Source organism: Sus scrofa, chromosome 1, assembly GCF_054392235.1.
Source record: "Sus scrofa isolate SSC_HxYL_T2T_F1_AM1 chromosome 1, Sscrofa_HxYL_maternal_Yorkshire_Landrace_v2.0, whole genome shotgun sequence".
Lineage (NCBI taxonomy): Eukaryota > Metazoa > Chordata > Mammalia > Artiodactyla > Suidae > Sus > Sus scrofa.
Window position 1 is genome coordinate 212,071,247 of NC_139383.1, and position 22,915 is coordinate 212,094,161.

The 22,915-nt window shown below is 41.1% G+C and overlaps 1 protein-coding gene and 1 pseudogene across 1 annotated transcript; both read right to left on the bottom strand.

Moving 5' to 3' along the window:
• Nucleotides 1-9,959: 9,959 nt before the first annotated feature.
• Nucleotides 9,960-10,505, bottom strand: IFN-ALPHA-1 (interferon-alpha-1). Its single transcript, NM_001166311.1, has one exon. The coding sequence runs from the start codon at nt 10,503-10,505 to the stop codon at nt 9,960-9,962; it is 546 nt and encodes a 181-aa protein (NP_001159783.1).
• A 1,209-nt stretch (nt 10,506-11,714) lies between these two features.
• On the bottom strand, nt 11,715-12,224 carry LOC110255449 (interferon tau-11-like; annotated as a pseudogene).
• Nucleotides 12,225-22,915: the final 10,691 nt, after the last annotated feature.

The window sequence follows — 22,915 nt, forward strand, 5'->3', positions numbered from 1 at the left end:
TGTCCTCTATCTCATCACCCTTCCCCCATCTGTATTTTTAACCCATGTCCTGGTCTGTACAACTTCTTAAAAAAAACCTGTCTCTTGGAATTCCCAACATGGCACAGCAGAAACGAATCCGACTAGGAACCATGAGGTTGCGGGTTCCATCCCTGGCCTTGCTCAGTGGGTTAAAGAACTGGCATTGCTGTGAGCTGTGGTGTAAGTTGCAGATGCGGCTCAGATCTGTCATTGCTCTGGCTGTGGTGTAGGCCAGCAGCTGTAGCTCAGATTGGATCCCTAGTCTGGGAACCTCCATGTGCCCCAGGTGTGGCCCTAAAAAGGGAAAAAAAAAATCTGTCTCTAATATCAGCAGAGGTGGTCCAAGACTAACCATGAGGAAAAGACTATACATCTCATTTCTATGATTCACAGAGCAACCGTATTTTTTCAGACAACCTTCCTAAATGCTGATTCTCTGTAAAACACTTCAAGTGCTATAGGATTGCTCTCCAAAATGCCCCAGGCACCGCTCTAAGGGTGGAAGCTTGTGCTCTGCTCCTTCAGTCCTGTAGGCCATGCCTCTCCTAGAGTTTGCATTTGAGATCTCTCTACAGAGGGGATTGTTTATTTGTTGGGAATATAATTCATCCTCCAGGACTCCCACTCCCCTTGCCCCCAGAGTGTTTTCCTGAAGGCCCCTAGTCCTCAGTGGTAACCTCCTCCTCTCCTGACCTGTGTCCTCTCTCAGGTATCAAATGCGTCAGCAGCCCTCAGATGCTGAGAGCAAATGTTTGTTGTGTCTAAGGAGGTGGAGGAATTATCCAATTGCAAACACTTTACCTTGAATAGACACATAATTTGTATTTTGCCAAATACAAGTTTTATTGTTCCGTTTGTTACTTAGACTACTGAACACTTGTTAAGCTCAGAGTGTTAAAGCTGAGGCAGGGGATTCAATGATGATCTTGTCTCTCTTGAGAAGCTCATGGCACAGAATCCAGTGACCTTCGGTTGTTCAGTCAATGGATCCCCTGGGCTTCTCACGTCCTCTGTGTCTGGGAGAAGTTGCCTTCTTTCCTTTACGTGTGTGTGACTCTTCACTTAAAGTTTTTATAAAGTATGTTCACTGAGGGGCTGATTGGGCAAGATTAGTCCTGCTGCTGCTACAGTAGTTTGGATTCATGATGAGGTAAGAGCAATAAAGGGAAGTAAAAGAAAGGCAAAGGGACTACAGTCTCTTTCATTTTCCAGACTTTAGGTTTTTTGTTTCTCATTGCACCTTTCCTAGAAAGTAAAATCTGTGTTGTTTTGTGGGCAAAGAGAAAACAAGTATTAAGTCTGAACGTCATGACTATGAAAGAAGGGAAGTGGTTTTCCCCTGACCCAATGACATATTCTAAGTTGGCAAACTTCAGTGCAGCACAGATGGGGACAAGGCTATGCAGGGGGGAAGGGTGAGGCCAGTATGTACAACAGGAAGGCAGGCACGTGGCTGCTTCTGCCAGAGGCTCAAAGAAGACACACTTTTTGGGTCACGTGACTGCCTTCAGACTTGTAGAATGAGCCACGTGAATTTTTAAAAATTTAATCCTCATGCGATCAGTGTTGAAGAGAGAAGGAAGAAGTCAGCTTACAATAAGCTGGAAACCAGAACCCCAGTTGGTAGAAGGCTAACCCTCTCTGGCAGGATCTTGGGTATCAGCCTTGCTGAGCATCTGTCTAATTGAAAGATCCACTCAGGCAATGAAAAGAGTGCTTAGAGAAAACTAGAATTACAAGGAAAGGAATTAGATGATTCCAGAAGATCGTGATCTTAATCTGGATAATAGTAATCATGATATTAAAAAGTAATAACTGAATTTTATATCTTATTTATCATGGACTAACCGCTTTTTTCTTTGTCTTTTGTCTTTTTAGGGCCACGCTCATGACATATGGAGGTTCCAGGCTAGGGATTGAATCAGAGCGCCAGCCGACACCACAGCCACAGCAACACAGGATCTGAGCTGTGTCTGCAACCTGCACCACAGCTCACAGTAAGATCCTTAACCCACTGAGCAAGGCCAAGGATTGAACCCTCATCCTCATGGATACTAGTCGGGTTCATCAACCACTGAGCCACAAAGGGAACTCTGGACTAACCATTTTGTAAGTGCTTTAAAAGGTTAACTCAGTCCTCTCATTGGCCCTGTTTTTGATCACATTCGCTTTGACAGCTGGAGAGAAATATAAATCTCGATGGATGAACTCTTTCAAGTGTACTAAATGTATAAGGATAAACCTGAGTGAGGGGCTTTACAGTGATTTGTCTGAAAGAGACCATTAAAGAAGGTGAAGGGTGGAAAAAACATTATCTTTAAGAATGAAGGAAGTAATTAGAAGAAAGGGCGGTGACAAAAGATGGTTAATTGCACTTCAATTTCCAAATTTTTGCTGTCTGATGTTTTGTAGGGCAACAGGGAGTATGATCTGAATCAACAGAAATGACTTTAAGTTCTAATGAAAAATATTGAAAATCTCTATTATCTTTATTAAGTAGTTAGCAGTGCGTAGATTTTTGAAAATACAAGAAAAAAGCAATCTCTGACGTCATGAGTCACATCTTCATTGCAATATAGTAAAACAATTTTTTTTTTTTTTTTTTTTTTTTTTGCCTTTTCAGTTCCGTGCCTGCAGCATATGGAAGTTCCCAGGCTAGGCGTTGAATCAGAGCAGTAGCTGCCTGCCCATGCTCCAGCCACAGCACCAACAGATCCAAGCCACATCTGTGACCTAAGCTGCAGCTTACTGCAACACCAATCCTTAACCAACTGAGAAATGCCAGGGATTGAACCCGCATCTTCATGGAAAGTAGTTGGGTTCTTAACCCACTAAACCACAATGGGAACTCCTGAAATGAAATTGCTTTTTTTTTTTTTTGGTCTTTTTTTTTTTTTGCCTTTCTCTAGGGCCACACATTAGGCATGTGGAGGTTCCCAGGCTAGGGGTCCAATGGGAGCTATAGCCGCTGGCCTATGCCACAGCCACAGCAACACGTGATCCGAGCCACATCTGCGACCTACAACACAGCTCACAGCAACGCCAGATCCTTAACTCACTGAGCGAGGCCAGGGATCAAACCCGAAACCTCATGGTTCTTAGTCAGATTGGTTAACCACTGAGCCATGACGGGAACTCCTGGAATGAATTTTTTACCATTCCATTTTATTAACCCTCCAACAGCAGACGTCTGCGACTTATTTATTTATTTATACATTTTTTAATTTTAGCAGCGTACAAATGACTTACAAAGTTGTATTAGTTTCAAGTGTACAGCAGAAGTGAGTCAGTCATATTTAGAAATATATCCATTTTCTTTTCCCGTACAGTTTATTACAAACTATTGAGCAGATTTTCCTGTGCCATTCAGTATGTTCTTGTAAATCATTATTAAATACAGCAGTGTGTATATGTTATTCCCAGCCTCCCAGTTCTTCCCTACCACCAGTGGTTTCACCTATTTTGCACATTGGATTGGTTTTAAAATCCGTGAGGTTGTTTCTGTTTTATAAATTGAAATTTACTTTCTTAACACTTGATATTTCTTATGGCTTTAAGAATAAAGAAAAAGCACCTAACAGTTTTTGCCCATATGAGCTCTGAAGTTCCTCCTTCAGAATGACAACTAAGAAGTCCCTCTCCGTCTGGTTCTACAGAAATGAAGTCACTGAACTTTAATACACCCTGAAAGGAGGTCAGGGTGGAGATCAGGAAGGAGACACTCTCTCTCTGGGAAAACTGACAGATCAGACCTTCAGGTAGTTGATCATTTCAGGAGAAAATTTTATGAACCCAGTTTCTTACCTCTTCTCATACCTAGAAAAGCAGTAAAGTCATGAACAGAGACATCTGCTTCTCCTGATGAGCAGCAACTTTTTACCAAGATGTGTCCTTGTTGGCAAGTACCCCATTTGACAAAATCACATATATATATACTGACCTCTCCCCACCTAACTCCGTGGAGCAGATCCTTAGAGCTGTCTAAGAGGCTGTCCTCCAGGCTATAGTCCTCAGGAAATCCTCCCAAGTAACTGACTCCCAGCTCTCATGTTGTCCAAGGACCTCACTGCTTTCCCAGGAGTCCTCTTCAGGTCAGCCTGCTGTTCTCATTCCCAAAGACAACAAGTCTGCCTCTTACTCCAGCCCAGATCAGACCTTCTGTTTTCTACTGAGAGCCCAATGAAGAGTCTCTTCACTTCATTGTTCCAATAATACTTAAGAGTGGATCCTGATGAGGGTTTTGAATGACAAATGTGGAAGAGCATGTGTGATTCCTAAACAGAACCAGTGGAGGATTTAAGGGTACTTAGGTCTTCCTGCTGTGGTGCAATTGGATCAGCCAGGACACAGGTTTGATCCCCCGCCCTGCATCTGCAACTTAGGTGGAATGGCAGCTTGGATCTGATCCCTAGCCTGGGGAACACCATATACCCCAGAGCAGCCCAAAAGGAAAAAAAGAAAAATAAGGGGCTGCTAAGCAGGGAGAGTCTGGCTTGAACTTAACAGCCAGAAAAACTTCTTAGAATAGTTGTCTTGCCTCATGTTTCTAGTCTCAACCTATTAAAGCATCACAAAATAATATTGTAGGATTGAAATAAAATATTTTTTAAAACAGCATTACTTGATAAGATGATATTTTTTACAGTAATTTAGGACTGTTTGTCTGCTTATTGTTTGGATGCTAATTCGCAGGAAGGTTTTCAAACCTCTGAAAGACTTGAAATGTTCCTTTGGCTTTAAATGTCCCTACTCAGAGCAGTATGCAAAGCAAAGAGACTGATCCATTATTGTCCACTTTTCAAATTGCCTAAGTTACATAAATGTGTTTCCAGAAAGGTCTTTGAGGCTTTGGGAAGTTGTCATCTTCCATTGTGCACATTGCTGAGCACAGCATGTCCTCCTGGGAAGGCTCTACCCCACTGGTTGCTAATGTATCAAAATCCCTGCCTGTGTGCCTTCTGTTCAGCATGGCTTTATTCTTTTCACCTTTATTCTTTTCACCTTTCAAAGAGGCTGTATCATGATGCAAAGTAAGAAATTCCTTGGATGGCATTGTCCCCTGGAATACCCTTCTCTGCTCTGTGATGACTTGCTGGGTGCTAAGGAGGAAACAAGTTTTCAGCTGGCACTGGAGGAACCCTCATCCCTTCTGATGCTCTGCAAGCTGCTGTGATATCAGTGTCCCCATGCTGGGGACACTGCTAGTGGCCATGTATTTGTGTGCTCTCAGCATCCACTTCAGTCTTCTCATTCTTTGAAAAGGAATGTTCTGGAGATAGTGTTGCCTCAGTGCAGCTCATGCATGTTTTTTTTTTGTCCCAAGGATCTGCTGCTGTTCCAGTGAAAGCTTAAAACATCTCTGTTCCTGTTCCAAGTTCTCCAGCTGCTGCTGACTTTCACCTCCGTGTCTCCTGGGCTTTGGGCTATTTTGAGCCACTGAGAGTCCTGAGCCAGGGGAGCCCCTCCTGGTTCCACCAGCACCCAATAGGCATAGCTGAGCTCCTGAGTTCCCCTAAAGTTCAGTGTTGGGCGGGGTTCCCTCTATTTCCTGTGTTTCTTGGAAGCTGGACAGTCTGGACCTGCAGGCAGAGAGGGTGGAATCATGCACTAGTGAAACCTAGAACTTTCCCTCAACTTCTGCTTGCACTTGGTGACTTTCTTGTCTTAAAGGGAAATTAACAGCCTGAAGCCCTAATGAGAAAGGAAACAGCTGTGTGAATGGGCAGTACAGCTTAATGCAGCCTGTGAATGAGGATTTCTGTACTGGGAAGAAGGAAAGTATTGTGATGTTGCAGTGCAAGAATGGGATCCAGGAAAGCAGAGAGGAAGAAGAAAGTGAGGAATGAGCATCAGCAGATAGATATGTGGTATACTTTATGTAGTTTATTTTATGATGTCTATGTTTTATGTATGTGTACCACATGTATATGTATTATATTATTGTGTGTGTGATTCTATATGATTGATGAGATGCTATTTCCCAATTCTGTTTTGCAGACTGTCAGTGTTGTGCAGTCAATTACAGAGAGAGGGGCTGGAGAATTCATTATTGCCATTTCTTGTGAAAACAAGAAAATAGTCACTATCTGCTTAGCCTTCATTCGGTAGATGATACGCTGCTAAGTGCTCTTGAGTGTTTTAGATTTTCTATGCGTCACAACGGCTCAAGGAAAGTTTCACTTTATATTTGAGGAAACTGAGGCTCAGGGAAGTAAAGTAGTCCCTCAGGATCACACGTTTCCTGGCAGGATCTAGATTCAATACAGAATCCACTATGCCCATTAAATAATTATTAAAGTTTCATCTTGTGCAATTTCCCTTTGTTTTCTTCTTCAGTGCTTTCTGAAGGTTCTTCTTCCCTGGCTGACTCCTAACTGCACTGGCTCCTCCATCTCTGTGCCCTTTGCAGTGTCTCCTTCTCTGTGTCAGGCTTAAAAGTTCAAAGTCCTCATAACTTTAGGTCATCTTTTCATTCTTCAGTCTGCTGATAAGGAAGGATATTCCTTACCATGTCCTGATTTCTAAACATACTTAAGTTGCAAATTAATATCTCCAGGATATTCATTGTTGCAGATTCCAGACCCACATACCTGTCTACCAATGGGAAATCTGTCTTGTTTTTTTTTGGGGGGGGGGCACTTTCTAGAGCACATCTGCTTTCTCCCCTTCTTGAGAAGGCTCATTTGAGAGTATGGCAAGAGAATCCCTTTGCCTCTCTCATTCTCATTGAAACAGGCAACTTAATTGAAATAATTATCATAATTATTGGTTTATATCTCTTTCTCTGCCAAACTGAAACTCCAAAAGAGGAGATTTTATATTTGCTTTATTCACCTCTGTGTTCTCGGAAGTATCGCATGTCTGATGTAAGAATGTGAAGTTTTAAAGATATAATCAAAAAGTTTTAAAAAAATATAATCAACTGAAAGAATTGAGTAGAATACAATCATCCAATGTTTAGTGTGGATTGCAATTTTAAGCTATTTCTTTTTGTAAGAATAAACAACTCCAAAATGACTTCTAGGGAAGAATTTCATAAATTAACCAAGAAAGTATTTTTTTTTCTTTTTAGGGCCACACCCACAGCATATGGAGGGTCCCAGGCTAGGGGTCTAATTGGAGCTGTTGCTGCTGGCCTAAGCCAGAACCACAGCAATGCGGGATCTGAGCCGCATCTGCAACCTACAACACAGCTCACAGCAATGCCAGATTCTTAACCCACTGAGCGAGGCCAGGGATCGAACCCGCAACCTCATGGTTCCTAGTCAGATTTGTTTCCACTGTGCCAAGTCGGGAACTCCCCAAGAAAATAATTTGCTAAAAGATAAAGGTAAGCCTATTTGTTAGATTTGAATACATTATTAAGTTGAACATAATGTTGTATGTACAAAAGGATTTTAAATAGCATACATGGTCTGACTGAGATGAAGTGGATGAATAAATAGATGGGTACTTTAGAGCCCTTTGCACATAAATCATGGTTATTTTAATCTCCTGGTCTGATAATTCCTAACTCTATACTCTGTCTGGGTCTAGCTCTAATACTTGCTCTGTCTCTTCAAACTGTGTTTTTTACCTTTCAGTATGGTAAGTTTCTGTTGAAAGCCGAACATGGTATATGGGGTAAAAGTGATTGAGGTAAATCAGTCTTTTTTTTTTTTTTTTTTTTTTCATCTTTTGTCTTTTGTTGTTGTTGTTGCTATTTCTTGGGCCGCTCCCACGGCATATGGAGGTTCCCAGGCCAGGGGTTGAATCAGAGCTGTAGCCACCGGCCTACGCCAGAGCCACAGCAACGCTGGATCCGAGCCATGTCTGCAACCTACACCACAGCTCACGGCAACGCCAGATCTTCAACCCACTGAGCAAGGGCAGGGACCAAACCCTCAACCTCATGGTTCCTAGTCGGATTCGTTAAGCACTGCGCCATGACGGGAACTCCTAAATCAGTCTTTAGGGTGAGGATTTGCTAAGAATTTGACCTCGTTTCCTTCTAGTCATTGGCTCTATTTCTGTCCTCTTTATGAAAGCCAGATGAAGCATGTCAGCCAAGCTGCCTCATCCTTCTGCCTTGGCCTTCTTGAGAATATCTTTAGTAGACCTTTTTTTCAAGAAGTCAATATAGGAGAAAGGTCTATATCTTATTCACTGTTGTATCATGAGCACAGAGTTTATAATGATTAGTCAGAATTATGGTTAACGAAGGATATTCTTAGATTTTCCATCAAACCTCACACCAGAAGCTTCTATTAACCTCCTATCTGAACCTTGTATTTAAAGTAATGAATAATCATAAGATCATTGAGTACATTTCTACGGAGCCTCTTGATTCATGATCCTCCACGTCACAATCAAGGTGCAGGGCAGGGAAGATGTAAGGCACATGATGCTAGAAAACAGTAGCCTTCTTTTTGCTACTGATTCCAGAGTCTTAACTTTATATATGTTCCCTTTTAGTAGTATTTTTCTGGGCAAGAGTTGTCCTGCAGCTTCTGAATTATCTTCCTCTTTCTTCTTGAAACAGAAGCCAAAATAGAGAAGTAGAAAAGGAAACATAGACAGCCCATACCATTAGTTTCCACAATTTTCATTATGTCATTATTTTCTTTCTTCGTCAACATTCTTAGAAAACTCTCATTGCCTTTGCATGCACTGAGGTCAAAGGAAAGCAAAAGCAAATCTGACCAGGATGAGAGTGAAAGTTGTAAAATGACTCCCCAGGTGAAAAAAAAACAAGGGGAGTTCTCTTCTCTCATCACCCTTCCAGGTTCTCCAGGATGGTTTCTGCTGATGAATCCCACTCAGTCAGCTCTCACTAAGGTGGCCAGTGCCATCTATTTTCTCAAGGAGGGGCAGTTTCCATCTTCAGCTTAAATGAACACATTGAGTCTTCTAAGAAGTTTCAGTCTTTTACACACAGTCTTCTCACCCTTCTCTCTTATCCTATTAATCTATGGCCATTCCACCTTGTTTCCCCTGCAGCTCTTCCCTCCCTCTTAAGGTTAAGGTCATTGACTCAACTTGATTCCTTTTCTCATTCTATGCCCTCTTCTGATTGGATCATTTCTGTTCCCATGCTTTACAATTCAGGGAATTGCTTGGAAGTCGCCAGCCCCAGTACCCAATGGACATTGGCAGTTACATGCCTACCAGTCAATGTAGAGAATAACTTCTACTTTTGCTTTTAAAGCCTTACATGGCTTGGTTCACCTTCTGCTGACAGAATTTCATTTTTCTCCCTTCTTTTCCTCATAGCATTAAACCAACCTGATGTTAAATTCTAACATTAGTTAGTATTGGTTATAAACATAAATGGTATTTAATTTTCAATTAACTGATTATTGTTTTCAGGTTACTTTCCCTACTCAAGTCAAAGATGCTAGAAAGCAGAATTGGATTTCTTATGTTCATCTCTCTATCCTGGGGCTATCATACAAGCTGTCTTTGAGGAAGTTTGTATTCTCTTCTAACTTGAATGTCATAATGATGGGGAAATGAATTGCATGAAGGATTATATAATCAGGTTGCACATTCAGGGTTTGTATTTCTTTTTTTAAAAAATAAACAAAAACAAGATGTTTCCTACAGTAAAATTGTAATAAACAAAGATAACAGACCAAATACGAAGGTGGTTTATAAAGTACACATAATATTAAATGCACAAAAAATAATTTAAATCTTACAGATAAATAAATATTAAAATAGATAAATAAATAGAGCAGTCAGGGCCATCCATAGGGTACCAGTGAGTATAGAGTAGAACAGGATTTTGCTTAATAATCCTAAAAAAACTTTGAAAATTGAGTCAATTCATGGCAGGATGACAACAGAAATGAGGGGCTATGATCTGGCAGCACAGGAGGAAGTGTGGGCTTGTTAGTCAGTGAGAAGCATTTCCATGATGAACCAGGTGTCTGTCACTCCTTCTTCCTGAATCTGTCTCACAGGTTTCTGGAGGAAGAGAAGGCTCTCATGACTTCTGCCCTGACGATCTCCCAGGCACAGGGGCTGTAGCTCTTCTCTTGCAGATAGAGGGTGAGTCTGTGGAAGTATTTCCTCACAGCCAGGATGGAGTCCTCCTCCAGCAGGGGGGTCCCTTCCAGCCCCGCCTCCTGCATGACACAGGCTTCCAGGTCCCTGAGCTGCTGATCCAGTCCAGTGCAGAACTGGTGCAGGAGGCTCTCATCCCAGGCAGCAGCCGAGCCCTCTGTGCTGAAGAGCTGGAAGGTCTGCTGGAGCATCTCATGCACCAGAGCCATGGCTTGAGCCTTCTGGACCTGGTTGCCCCCCAAGGCCTCTTGGGGGAATCCAAAGTCCCTTCTGTGGTCCAGGCAGGAGAAGGGGGAGATTCTCCTCATTTGTGCCAGGAGCCTCAGGGCCCTGGTGTGAGCCAGGCTGTGGGTCTGAGGCAGGTCACAGCCCAGAGAGTAGATGGCATTGCAGCTGAGTAGCACCAGGGCTGTGAGGAAGGCTGAGGTTGGGGCCATTGGGGACCTTGCAGATGCTGCTGTCCTGGCTGAGGTGGGTGACTCTGTGACCCTGCTCTCTAGGATGTCTGAAGACCTTCCCTCAGGCCTGTGTCTTAAATAGGAACACATTCATTTCCATTTTCTGAATGTTCCCTCTTACTTTCCACTTTTGTTTCTGCTTTTCACCTTGCACTCTCCAAATGGGTTAGGGCAACATTTCTCAGCCATTTCTTTTTCATTATTGCCTTCCCTTCCTCTCTCTACAGAGCCTTTTTAGATTTTTTTCCCCTGATTGTGCCCCATAAAATTTTGTCATCACAGATATACTGTGCATCTATTTGTGTAATCCATGGATATCTCTATCCTTAGAAAAAGAAAGTACAAAGCTTACTCTTTATATTCAGTTCACAGTTGTGAATGACAAAAAGTTTTCAGCTATAAATGAAATGTAAAAGCTATTGAATTTAATTTACCTTTATAACTAAGTCTTGCAACCTAAGTTGGCAGAGTGACTTTTAGTATAATATAGAGACTTACATAAATAAAAATCTATTAAATTACATACTCAGGTAATATTTTTGTAGATAGATTTATAATAATACCAACGTATAGATATTGCCCTGCACTGACCTGTCCTTTGAAACCATCCCATGCTATTCCCATACTTACTCCCTATCCTGTTGGCTAGAAAAAACCTAAAGGAACTACAGAAAATTTGAAGTCATACATAGAATATGCCAAAGCCACATAATAGCAGGTTCCCATGTCATTGAATCATGTTTGGAGCAGAGCCAATTAGATGATTCATCTGATCAGGAGTGCCTGCACTGTATTCTAACACAAAGGAAACAAATTTCTCTTAGGATCAGATTGCTATTTACTTGTTGCAGCAGCTGGTATTAAGTCAACTGACCAAAGTGTGCAACAACAGACTATCCTAAAAACCTTTCCATTAAAAATAAACTTCCCACATAGGAACAGCAAATGGCCCCCAATAACTTCATCAAATTTAAGAAATTACTCTATAAAAACATTTATTCAATGAAATAATCATAGTCTCTCTAAACATATTTTTGATACTTCATGATTTCCATTTCAAATATTTTTCAGCATGTGTGGAAATGTGAGGTGAGATTGCTTTGGGGGTCAAATCAAACAATAATGTTACTGATTAAGATGTGTCACAAGCGGGACTTTTTTCTCTATTTGACTCTTCTTTGAGGATGGTTATATGAGGGAAAGACACACTACAATTTCTACTCTGACAACCTCCCAGGCACAGGAACTATATTCCTTCTTTTTGAGATAGTGATGGATTCTTTGGAAATACTTCCGGACAACACTTCCCAAAGAGGGACAAGCTGGATTGTCCTCTTTCAACTGCTGTAGTTGTTACAGGCCGTGATCAAGGCGAGAGAGTAGTTGATCGAGGAGGGTGTCGTTCCAAGCAGCCCGGCTGGTCTCTGTGTTGAAGAGGTTGATGATCTGCTGGAGCATCAGAGGGTGGAAACAGGTGCCTTGAGATGTCTGGGTTTTGGTGGTTTTCCCTCCTTTCCAAGGAAATTGGAAGTCAGTTCTGTCCTTTAGGCATGCCTGAGAGGAGATCCTTTTCATCTGTCTTAAAAGCATGAAGATTTCCCTGTTCTCTAACCTATGGATCCCAGAGAATTGGCCAAGAGTGCCAGCAGCAGTGGAGGAGAGTATCACCCCTGCCAGGAGCAAATGGATGTGGGTCATTGAGAATTTCAGCCGATTCATTAGAGGGCCGCCAGGGGGCGCGCGGGCACCGCTAAACTGTAAGCAAGAACATTCCTTCCCCGAACCCAGGGCAGCGTGCTTCTCTAGGTGGCCGCAAGAGGGCGCAGAATGTCCTTATATGGGGTTTGTTTTGGAAACACCGATTTTCAGAATTTGTAGTTGCAGCCGGTCAGGCAGCGGGAGAACAAAAGCTGATCATCTTCACGGAGCAAGTTTGTGCTGCTTTAATGCGCAAAAAAACCTTCCTTTCTGAGTCCCTGACTGCTGAAGAGCGAGGCTAGTCCCGGCCTCACCAGCGACATATTGTCTGGTAGGGATCTGGAAACCTTGCATTTTCTGGGCTTCCGGCTGAGTTTTCTGCGTTATTTTCGCACAGAAACTTTAGCGAGGCCGTTTTTACAGAAGAATCTGTTTTCTGAGGGGTATGAGTCTCAGAACAAGAGCGACTTGTAGCTGATTGTAGTGATTCGGGCTCGGTTTTGGCGCGATGCTGGGAGAGCTCAGAGAAAGGGGGACTCTGCGGAGATAGGAGTGTTTGGGGGGACGCCTTGAGGGTGAGTTGGGTCCTCTCCACAGTGGTGCTAAGGATGGAGAAGCTGTGTCACTTGATTCACTGACTTTCCTGGAGTCTGAAGGCTACAGTGTTAAAGTGGAGGAGAAAGTATTGAAGAACTGAAAAACAGAAATGTTTAAAAACTCGTAGCATTTTACTTTTTATATTTAATTAAATTTATTTCTAATTTAATTTATATCTGCAATTTAAATTAAATACTTTTACATTATTTTTACATTTTAATATTTTTGAAATATAAAATATTAAACTTAGAATATTAAAATATATTTGAATATTAAAACAGCATTATATCAAACTTTATTTAAACTTTACTCTTTTTTTGGCCAGGCCTGTGGTATGGGGAAGTTCCCAGGCCAGGGCCAGCGATTGAATCCCTGCCACAGCAGTGACCCCAGCCACTGCTGTAACAATGCTGGATCCTTAAGCAGCTGTGCCACGTTGGAACTCCAAATCTTTACTTATTTTAAACTAAAACCATCATTTAATATAATTTTAACTTCCAGTCTTTAATGGAAGCATTAAATTATTATTAATATTTTCAACATTACTTTTTTCTACTTGTTATTAATTGAGAGAATTTCCATGTTTGACAAGTTCTCCTGGCTCTGTGACAGTTTTTAATATTTAAGCCAGGTTACTGAAACACTATTTCCAGGACTCCATCTTCACTATATTGTTTGAAAAAGGAGTTCATTTCCTGTACAATTTTTTGGGACATTTATAAGATCTGACCGTTTTAAAACTTTTTTTGATAAGAATTTTGTAGATGGAGTTTGCCCAAATGTCATTGACAGCTTAAAGCTTCCTTTGAAACACTCTCAGGGAGTTTTAAGTGCAGGGCTAGTATTGTCTTTATTTAAAATTTTGATATTTTGTTCATCATGTTTAGGTTTTAGAACTTTCTTTTTTTTTAATATTGCATTAAAATATTCCTTATCTTGATTACATAGATTTGGGGCCTCTTTATAATCCATGTTTGTGCAAAGTATTTGCTTACTTTACCCTAGTATTCCACCAGGAAATCATTTGAATTAGTGTGGTGATCTTCCACAACTGAAAATATAGGAATGTCCTCTATCCACCACTCTCACCCCAATTTGTATTTTTTACCCATGTCCAGGTCTGTACAACTTTTTAAAAAATCTGTGTGTTAATATCACCAGAGGTGGTCTGAGACTAACTAAGGATGAGGGAAGGACTATTCATCTCGTTTCTATGATTCACAGAACAACCATATTTTTTCAGACAACTTTCCTAAGTGTTGGTTCTCTGCAAAACCCTTCAAATGCTGTAGAATTTCTCTCCAAAATGCCGCAGGCGCTGCTGTAAGGGTGGAAGCTTGTGCTCTGCTCCCTCACAGTCCTATAGGCAATGCCTCTCCTAGACTTTGCATTTGGGGCCTCTCTATAGAAGTAAGGGAGCTGCAGTCATAGCTTCTCTGGGTTGGGCTGAGTGTGAACTCTGCCATGTGTTATATTAATATAAAAGCTGCTGTCATTCACTGCGTTGAGATTCTCAGCCTGTACTTTGCAACTCTAATTTTACTTCAGCTTTACAAATCCCTGAGTGACCACTAGTTCAGTTGTTTCAGTTTTTTAGAAAGGAAATGAAAATCTGATGTCAATTGAGGTCAGAGGCCACAGATTTGGTGAGAGTGGAGCTTTCTGCTTCTCCCAGTCCCTCCTCTTCATCAGTGCTGAGTACTGGCCCTCATCTGTACTGAGCATGTGCTGCTTCCTTCCTCCTAATCCTGCCTCTGATGTCTGTCTTCCCTGCTCCCTGAAGGGCAGTCCCCATCCCTGCCTTACTTCCCTGGAATCCACACTGCCAAACACATTGTCATGTAGGTGTGCAATCAACACATTTTGGTGAGAAAAAGAAGAGAATGGTTTGAATTAACCCTCCCCGCTTTGGGGGTGGGGGGTGGGAAAGAACAGCTGCCCTAAAAGTGGAAAGTTCCTAGGCCAGGAGTCAAATCAGAGCTGCATCTGCCAGCCTACAAGACAGGCAGAGCAACTGAGGATCTGAGCAGCATCTGCAGCCTACACCACAGCTCGCAGCAATGCTGGATCCTTAACCCTCTGAGTGAGGCCAGGGATCCAACCCACATCCTCAGGAATAGTAGTCTGGTTTGTTTCCACTGAGCCATAACGGGAATTCCTGAATTAACCCTTGATGTTAACGGTTGTGCCACAATTGTCCATAGGCTATATCCGGATATATGATCTATGTTGCCTGAAAGTCATGTGGAAGAATTTAAATGTAATGTCTTAGCCACTTAAAAAGCACATGGAGACAGACCAGGCTTGTTGTATTTTGATGTATTACGAAGTGTGGCAATGGAGTAAAATCTCAGATATGTAAGTATTTTATTAGAATTAAAGAAGACATTGATTGAGACTCAGATTTTTATTTCAAGCTTGGGTCTCATTTATATGAACACATCCTACTGGATTGATCCTCTGTCAAGTTCCATGAGTGTGTTTAATTTCCAGTGTAGTAAACAAATGAAGCATTGGAGTTATCAGGTTATTTGGAAGAGCTTGAGAAAAACATGGAAACAACATTGAGATAAGTAGAGAAATGACAATCCTGGCCTATTTAAGACTCTCCTTTGCAGGCAGGTGTTCAGAGCAGCTGAAGAACGTCTCCTGTGGTCAGACATCTGCATCACCAAGCTCACTGGGGACCTGCCAGGCTCTTCACTGGTGACATGGAGGATGATGGTCTCTAGCCCCATCTGCAGACTTAGCTGTGACCTGGCCCAGATCCATGGCCTGCCAAAGCAGGAGACCCCCACAATTCTGCACCTAATGGGGAGAGTCTTCCTTGTTTTCCTGCCTGAAGGACAGGAATGCTTTTGGGTTCCCAAGAAGCTGAACCCAAAAACCTCATGCCACCTCTTTCTCCATGAGATGATCCAGCCGAGCTTTAGCTTCTTCAGCACAGACAGTTGAAATTCCTCACTGGGCTTGATCAACAGGAGGAGGATCTGGAGACCAGTTTGGTGCAGGAGCCTGGGGAAGAAAAGACCTTCCTGGAAAGGAAGACTCCAACCTGACTTTGAAGAAGTCCTTTTGAAGGACCAGGCTACACCTGAAAAGAAAGTACATTGCTGCTGTGTGTGGGACTTCATCAGACTGGAAGTTAAGATGTGAAAGTAGGCTGTGCTTTCCCTGTAGCATCAACCTCAGAGAAAACCCAGAAGTGGGCAAGGAGACTTGAAGCCAGTCATCCACAATTGAGTTTTGCCTATTTATAGGTGCCACAAGTTCAATGTTTCCTCAGTTCAAAGCCATTTTTGCTTCAGTTGTAAATGCACTGAGTCATCTCAGCACATTGATTTTAGTCGTAATTGGAAATAATACTTTTGAATCCAGAGAAACTATATTTTTAAATTTGTAATAATTAGAATTTATCTATTATGATTGCTGCATTTACAAAATTTGTACTTATGATTTGGTCAGTTTTTCTTTGGGGGTATACAAGGTATATTTTAACTGTTAGCTTTTACTTATAAACTGTAAAGAATCAAAAGTGTTGGGGCATTCCCACTGTGACACAGTAAAGAATCAAAGTGTCCTTAAACCTTAAATCTGACTTAAAATCAAAAAGGAATATAATTAGTTTTATTTATTTCATTGATTCTTAACATATTTTTATGCTACAGTAGTTTACTTGTGTTTGTGAATATATTGGTAAATAAAACAAAGATACTGCTTCCTCCGAAGATTTTCTGTTGGAGAGGATGGGGCTTAAAATGTCATAAGGAGAGAACTCTTGTTGGACCGGGAAGGAGAAACATAAGGCACTGGGACAGGTTATCGCAGCAGGAGCTCTTCCCTTTTTTAATTTTTAAATTTATTTTTTTTAATTACATTAGAGTGTGGTTGACTTACAATGGAGTACAGTTTCAGGTGTACAACAAAGTGAATCAGTTATACATGTACATATATCCATTCTTCCTCAGATTCTTTTCCCAGGTGGGTAATTACAGAACATCGAGTAGATTTCCCTGTGCTATACAGTAGTCCTTGTTAGTTATTGGAGATGTTCCTTTAATTTGTACATTCTTGAGAAAGCATGTCTGGTGGTTGTTGATTCTATTTCAGCAGTTGCATGATCAAGAAGCTGTGTGAAATACATTTTAGAATCATGGAATTTAAACTTCAGCAAATAGGTAGTGAGTATGCCTTCTATTTGTTGCCACTGTGCTGGGTGCCAGATACAATGACCAGAGCAGACACCTTGGTATTGTCACAGAGCTCCAGTCTGGTGGGGATATGGTTTGCCAAGCATTCAACTAAAGGCATGTTGATACTGTGACAGGGAAAGTGCAGGACACTGGGAGCATGTGGGATCCCACGGATCAGAGAAAGCTTCTGGAAGAAGCAGCTGGTAAGCTGGCATCTCAAGGGTCTGCAGGGTTAGCCAGGTAATTGCATGATGGCCAGTGGTGGACATGTTGTGTGGAGATCGTGTAGGGTAGCAGGGAGATAAAGGGTTTGGAGAGGAACAAGTGTTTTGAGATGTGGCTCTGGGTAAAGTCATGCATATGGAAGTTGTAATCTCAGAGATGACATTTGGAACCATTTGGGAGATTGAGACTCTGTGCAGAGAGGATGAAGTGTGATGCTAGTGTGGAATTTTGAGGAAAACCGAAGGTCCCTAAGATGAGAGGGAGGAGTCAGCAAAAGCAGATGAGGAGGAGCAGAAAATCAGGGTATGATGGTGACATAGAAACCAGCTGAAGGTCCAACTTTAAAATGGTCAATGTGGGAACAAGTGTTTGATGCTTCTAAAATGTCAGCTGGGGCTGCCTGGCAGTGAACTGTGGCCTCAGTAAGATGTAGTTTGTTATACACCTTGCCTGAGCAGTTTCAAGAAAACAGAGAGATGGGCACCAGATTATAGCAATTGGAGAAATGAGCTTTATATCAAGAAATAAGGACTCATATTGCAGAGACATTCTAGAAGTTTGGATCTGAACAGAGTAAGAGAATACATACGGGTAGTTGTAAGAAATGGTCATATTCCAGATGTAGAAGATGGAAATTATGTGCATTTAATGTTGATCAAAACTAGCCAGTCCAAAGGAAGATGTGGATACAGCGGAGAGAGGAGCTGACTGATAAAGCATAAGCATCTCTCTGAAGCCTTTTCTACTTTGTAGCAAGGGAATCTCTCCCCAAAGCTACATCTTCTGAAACTGACACTCCATGAGGATTTGCACCCTGGAACAGCCATGGTGAGTCTTGGGATTTGCAAGGGAGAATTTCTTTTATAAAATGATATAAAGGTCTGAATGAGAGAATGGAGGTGGGAATGGGGAATGGCCAAATGTCCATCTCTCTTTTTAGGCATATCAGTTCTATGCAAGCATATGTATCAGTGTTGACCATGTTTAAAAAACTGCTTAATGAAATATTTAAGTAATTTGAACTTTTAAAAAATATTACAAATGGATTATCTTCTGAATTATTTATTTATTTATTATTCTACTGTACAGCATGGTGTCCCAGTTACACTTACATGTATACATTCTTTTTTCTCACATTATCAGGCTCCATCATAAGTGACTAGAAGAGTTCCCAGTGCTAAACAGCAGGATCCTATTGCTAATCCATCCCAAAGGCCACCTTCTGCATCTGTTTACCCCAAGCTCCCAGTCCCTCCCAATCCCTCCCCTTTCCCCTTGGCAACCACAAATCTATTCTGCAAGTCCATGATTTTCTTTTCTGTGGAAAGGTTCCTTTGTGCCACATATTAGATTCCAGATATAAGTGATATCATATGGTATTTGTCTTTCTCACTTACCTCACTCAGGATGAGAGTCTCTGGTTCCATCCATGTTGCTGCAAATGGCATAATTTTGTTCTTTTTTATGCCTGTGTAGTATCCCATCGTGTATATATATATACCACATCTTCCTAATCCAATCATTTGTCGATGGACATTTGGGTTGTTTCCATGTCTTGGCTATTGTGAATAGTGCTGCAATGAACATGCGGGTGCATGTGTCTTTTTAAGGAGAGTTTTGTCTGGATATATGCCCAAGAGTAGGATTGCTGGGTTGTATAATAGTTCTATGTGTAGATTTCTAAGGTACCTCCATACTGTTCTCCATAGTGGTTGTACCAGCTTACATTCCTGCCAACAGTGCAGGATAGTTCCCTTTTCTCCATCACCCCCTCCAGCATTTGTTATTTGTGGACTTATTAATAATGGCCATTCTGACTGGTGTGAGGTGGTGTCTCATGGTAGTTTTGATTTGCATTTCTCTAATAATCAGGGATGTTGAGCATTGTTTCAAGTGCTTGTTGGCCATCTGTACATCTTCCTTGGAAAAATGTCTATTCAGGTCTTTTGCCCATTTTTCAATTGGGTTGTTGGCTTTTTTGTTGAGTTGTATTAAGTTGTTTGCATATTTTAGAGATTAGGCCCTTGTCAGTTGCATCATTTGAAAGTATTTTCTCCCATTCTGTAAGTTGTCTTTTTGTTTTCTTTTTGGTTTCCTCTACTGCGCAAAGGTTGTCAGTTTGAGTAGGTCCCATTGGTTTATTTTTGCTTTTATTTCTGTTGCGTTGGGAGACTGACCTAAGAAAACATTTGTAAGGTTGATGTCAGTGAATGTTTTGCCTATGTTCTTTTCCAGGAGTTTGATGGTGTCTTGTCTTATATTTAAGCCTTTCAGGCATTTTGAGTTTATTTTTGTACATGATGTGAGGGTGTGTTCCAGTTTCACTGATTTGCATGTAGCTGTCCAGGTTTCCCAGCAATACTTGCTGAAAAGACTTTCTTTTTCCCATTTTATATTCTTGTCTCCTTTGTCAAAGATTAATTGACCATAGGTGGCTGGGTTTATTTCTGGGTTCTCTGTTCCGTTCCATTGGTCTGTATGTTTGTTTTGGTACCAGTACCACACTGTCTTGATTACTGTGGCTCTGTAATATTATCTGAAGTCTGGGAGAGTTCTGCCTCCTGCTTGGTTTTTGTTCTTCAGAATTGCTGAATAATTAAAATACAATTTTTGACTTAGGAAAAATGGAGTTTTCCTAGTCATGTCAGCAAGAAATTTTGCCTGAAGTTTCCATCATGGTGCAGTGGTTAACGAATCCAGCTAGGAACCATGAGGCTGCAGGTTTGATCCCTGGCCTTGCTCAGTGGGTTAAGGATCTGGCGTTGCCGTGAGCTGTGGTATAGGTTGCAGATGCGGCTTGGATCCCATGTTGTTGTGGCTCTGGCGTTGGTGTGACTACAGCTTTGATTAGACCCCTAACCTGGGAACCTCCATATGCCATGGGAAGCAGCCCTAGAAAAGGCAAAAAGATTAAAAAAAAAAAAAAAAAAAAAAGAAAAGAAAAAGAAAAAAAAACAAAATTTTGCCTAATTTTTTACTAGAATTTAATATTAGCACAATGAAATAATAAACTCAGACAACAAGTTGAAAGATACTTTTTCTTTGATACCTTTCACAAGCACATATTGATTAAATCTTCATATGGCTAAATATTTCTAGTAATTTTAAACAGATACGGAAATATAATGTGCTAATAAACTGGTCTTTAGATCAAAATATTGCAAAGTATAAAATAAATATTGTTGAATGTTTAATAAGTCTGGATTTATTAACAAATCCTTTTTTATGAGCCCCATCACAGAAATATTACTCACACCTACCTTTATATAAAGTATATGTAGATTTACTTAGAAACCAGGCAAAATGACCTCCTGCCTTAAGGAATTTGTCTCTGAGCAGATTAAAATGAATAAAAACATACCTTCATTCTAGCCTCTTTGAGGATAGTAAGAACATAAAATGAAAATAATTTAGAACTTAGAATTGTTGAAGATCTTTATTAAGTTCAAAACTCAGGAATTTAAAAAAATATTTTGACTATCAAAATACTGAACTTCACTGCCTCTCACTGGTACATGCTTATAAATGGCAGAAATGTATTTGTCACAGTTCTGAGGGCTGGAAGCTTGAGATCTGTGGCAGCATGGTTGAGTTCTGGTGAGAGCCAGCTTTCTTTTTGTATCCTTACATGCTGGAGAGCAGAGAGAGGAAGCAAGCTGTCTTGTGAGCCTCATGAAGGCACTAATCCCATCCCTGAGAGCTCCACCCTCATAAACTCACCAAATCCCAGTGACCTCCCAAACACTCCACCTCCTAATCCATCACATTGGGGGTAGGGTTTCCATATATGGATTTGGGGCACACACATTACATCCATAATATGGTGATAGGATCCCAAGGTCTTGTGTTTATGGCAAGAGGTCATTAGAATATATTTCATTCTTGACATTTATTTGAGGCAAAAAAACACATTGATTGATGCTGGCTTCATTTTCTTAATGGCACATTAAACCTGAATTGATTACTAATGAAATGTTACAGTTCTACTGGGAACAAGATCACCAAGCATCTACCAGATAAATTCTAGTCTTAATCAAAAATGAGGGTGATAGGAAGTATAAATTCCTTTGACTTTTCTAAGGGACTCATTTAATACACCTCAACCAATCTAATAAGTAAGTGGCAAATCTAGGTTTCAAAATCTAGTAAGTCTGATTCCACAGTCTGCCTCCCTGTCCACCACATCAGATGCCTGTGCCAAATACATGTGTTGAACAATCAAATATTTCTGGAAAACCCTATACTTCTAACAGATGGTTATTGTTTGTGTTTACATATCTCACTGTTACAAATTTTCTGTATTTTCATTATCATCTATTTCCTGGTTTGTTAACCAAATATCAATGTATTCTTATTATTGTATATCATAAGAAATATAAAATTATCAACTGGCAGTTATTTCTGAGAGCCTTAAATATGAGCAACAAAATTAATACTCCCGATAATTATAAAATAACCATATTTAATTATCCCAGATGGTTCATATAGATTGCTCAATTAATTTTCCCTACAAAGTTATGAGAGTCATAATAAAGAAGACCCTTGAGAGTTATAGCCCCTGTATCAAAGAGTGATTGAATCACAAACATTTTAGCGAGTCCTCTGTAGAAAAGAGCAAGTTGATGGCTTTTGTGGATTCAAGGTAACAAATACTTATGCTACCAAATTACATGAATATGGGAAATGATTGGAAAAATATAAAATGACATATACTAAGGGGTAAAATGTGTGGGACACCCACTGCCATCAGCAGACAGACCAGTTCACCTGGCAATCTGAGAAACTTGGCTCCCCTTCCCTTCAGCAATGCACGCGAAGCTCTTGTCACTGCACCCAGCAGCCGAAAGGGGGCGCACGAACTCGCCGCTACGGGCTGGCGGGCCGCTCACCCAGCAGGGCAGGCCTCATGGTACCCCTCCAGGCAACTCTGGCTCAGCGTCCACGGGGAGCACCTGGGCGTCGCTGTCAGCAGGAGCCCTGGCCCGGGCAAGGCGCTGCCGTGGCCCAGGGAGTGTGTGGGACCGCGTGAGCAGTGAGTAAACTTTCTCCAGCCTGACTCCCCTGGGGAGCTCAGTTGCAGCTTTCACAGAGCCTTTCAATTTTCTGCCCCTGCCCCTGAGTTCATCCTTCCATTTCTGGTGGGAGATTTTAGCCAGGCCAGTTTACACCAGTGCCCATTTATGCAGGGATTGACAGCTCACAATCAGAGCATGTTGTAATATGTTTTCAGGTTAAGGATTGTTTCTGGGAGAAAGTCAAATTCAGGGAAAAGGGAAAGGCATTTAAAATCTGGACACCAATCTACTAGATATTGGGACTCTCCGGGGGAAAGCTTAGGAACATCTCTGGAACTTAAAGAAGCCCAGGTGGAAAGGAAAAATACATTCATATATATACCTTTTCCGTTTTTGGGGAGAACGCCTTGGGGGTGAGTTGGAGCGTGGCTACCACTAGGGCCAAGGACAGGGAAGCTGTGCCCCTAGCTGCTCTGACTTTATGGTGTCCTTCAAGGCTACAACATTAAAGTGGAGCAGAAAGAACTGAAGAACTGAAAAGTAGGAATGTTTAAAAACTCGTAGCATTTTACTTTTAATATTTTTAATTATTTTTATATATTAAAATTAATTTTAATCTAATTTTTATATATTTTACATTAAATATTTTAAACTTTTTTAT

Bases quoted from the DNA above. Each gene is read 5' to 3' on its own strand.
- IFN-ALPHA-1 (NM_001166311.1), bottom strand. From the start codon at position 10,505: ATGGCCCCAACCTCAGCCTTCCTCACAGCCCTGGTGCTACTCAGCTGC.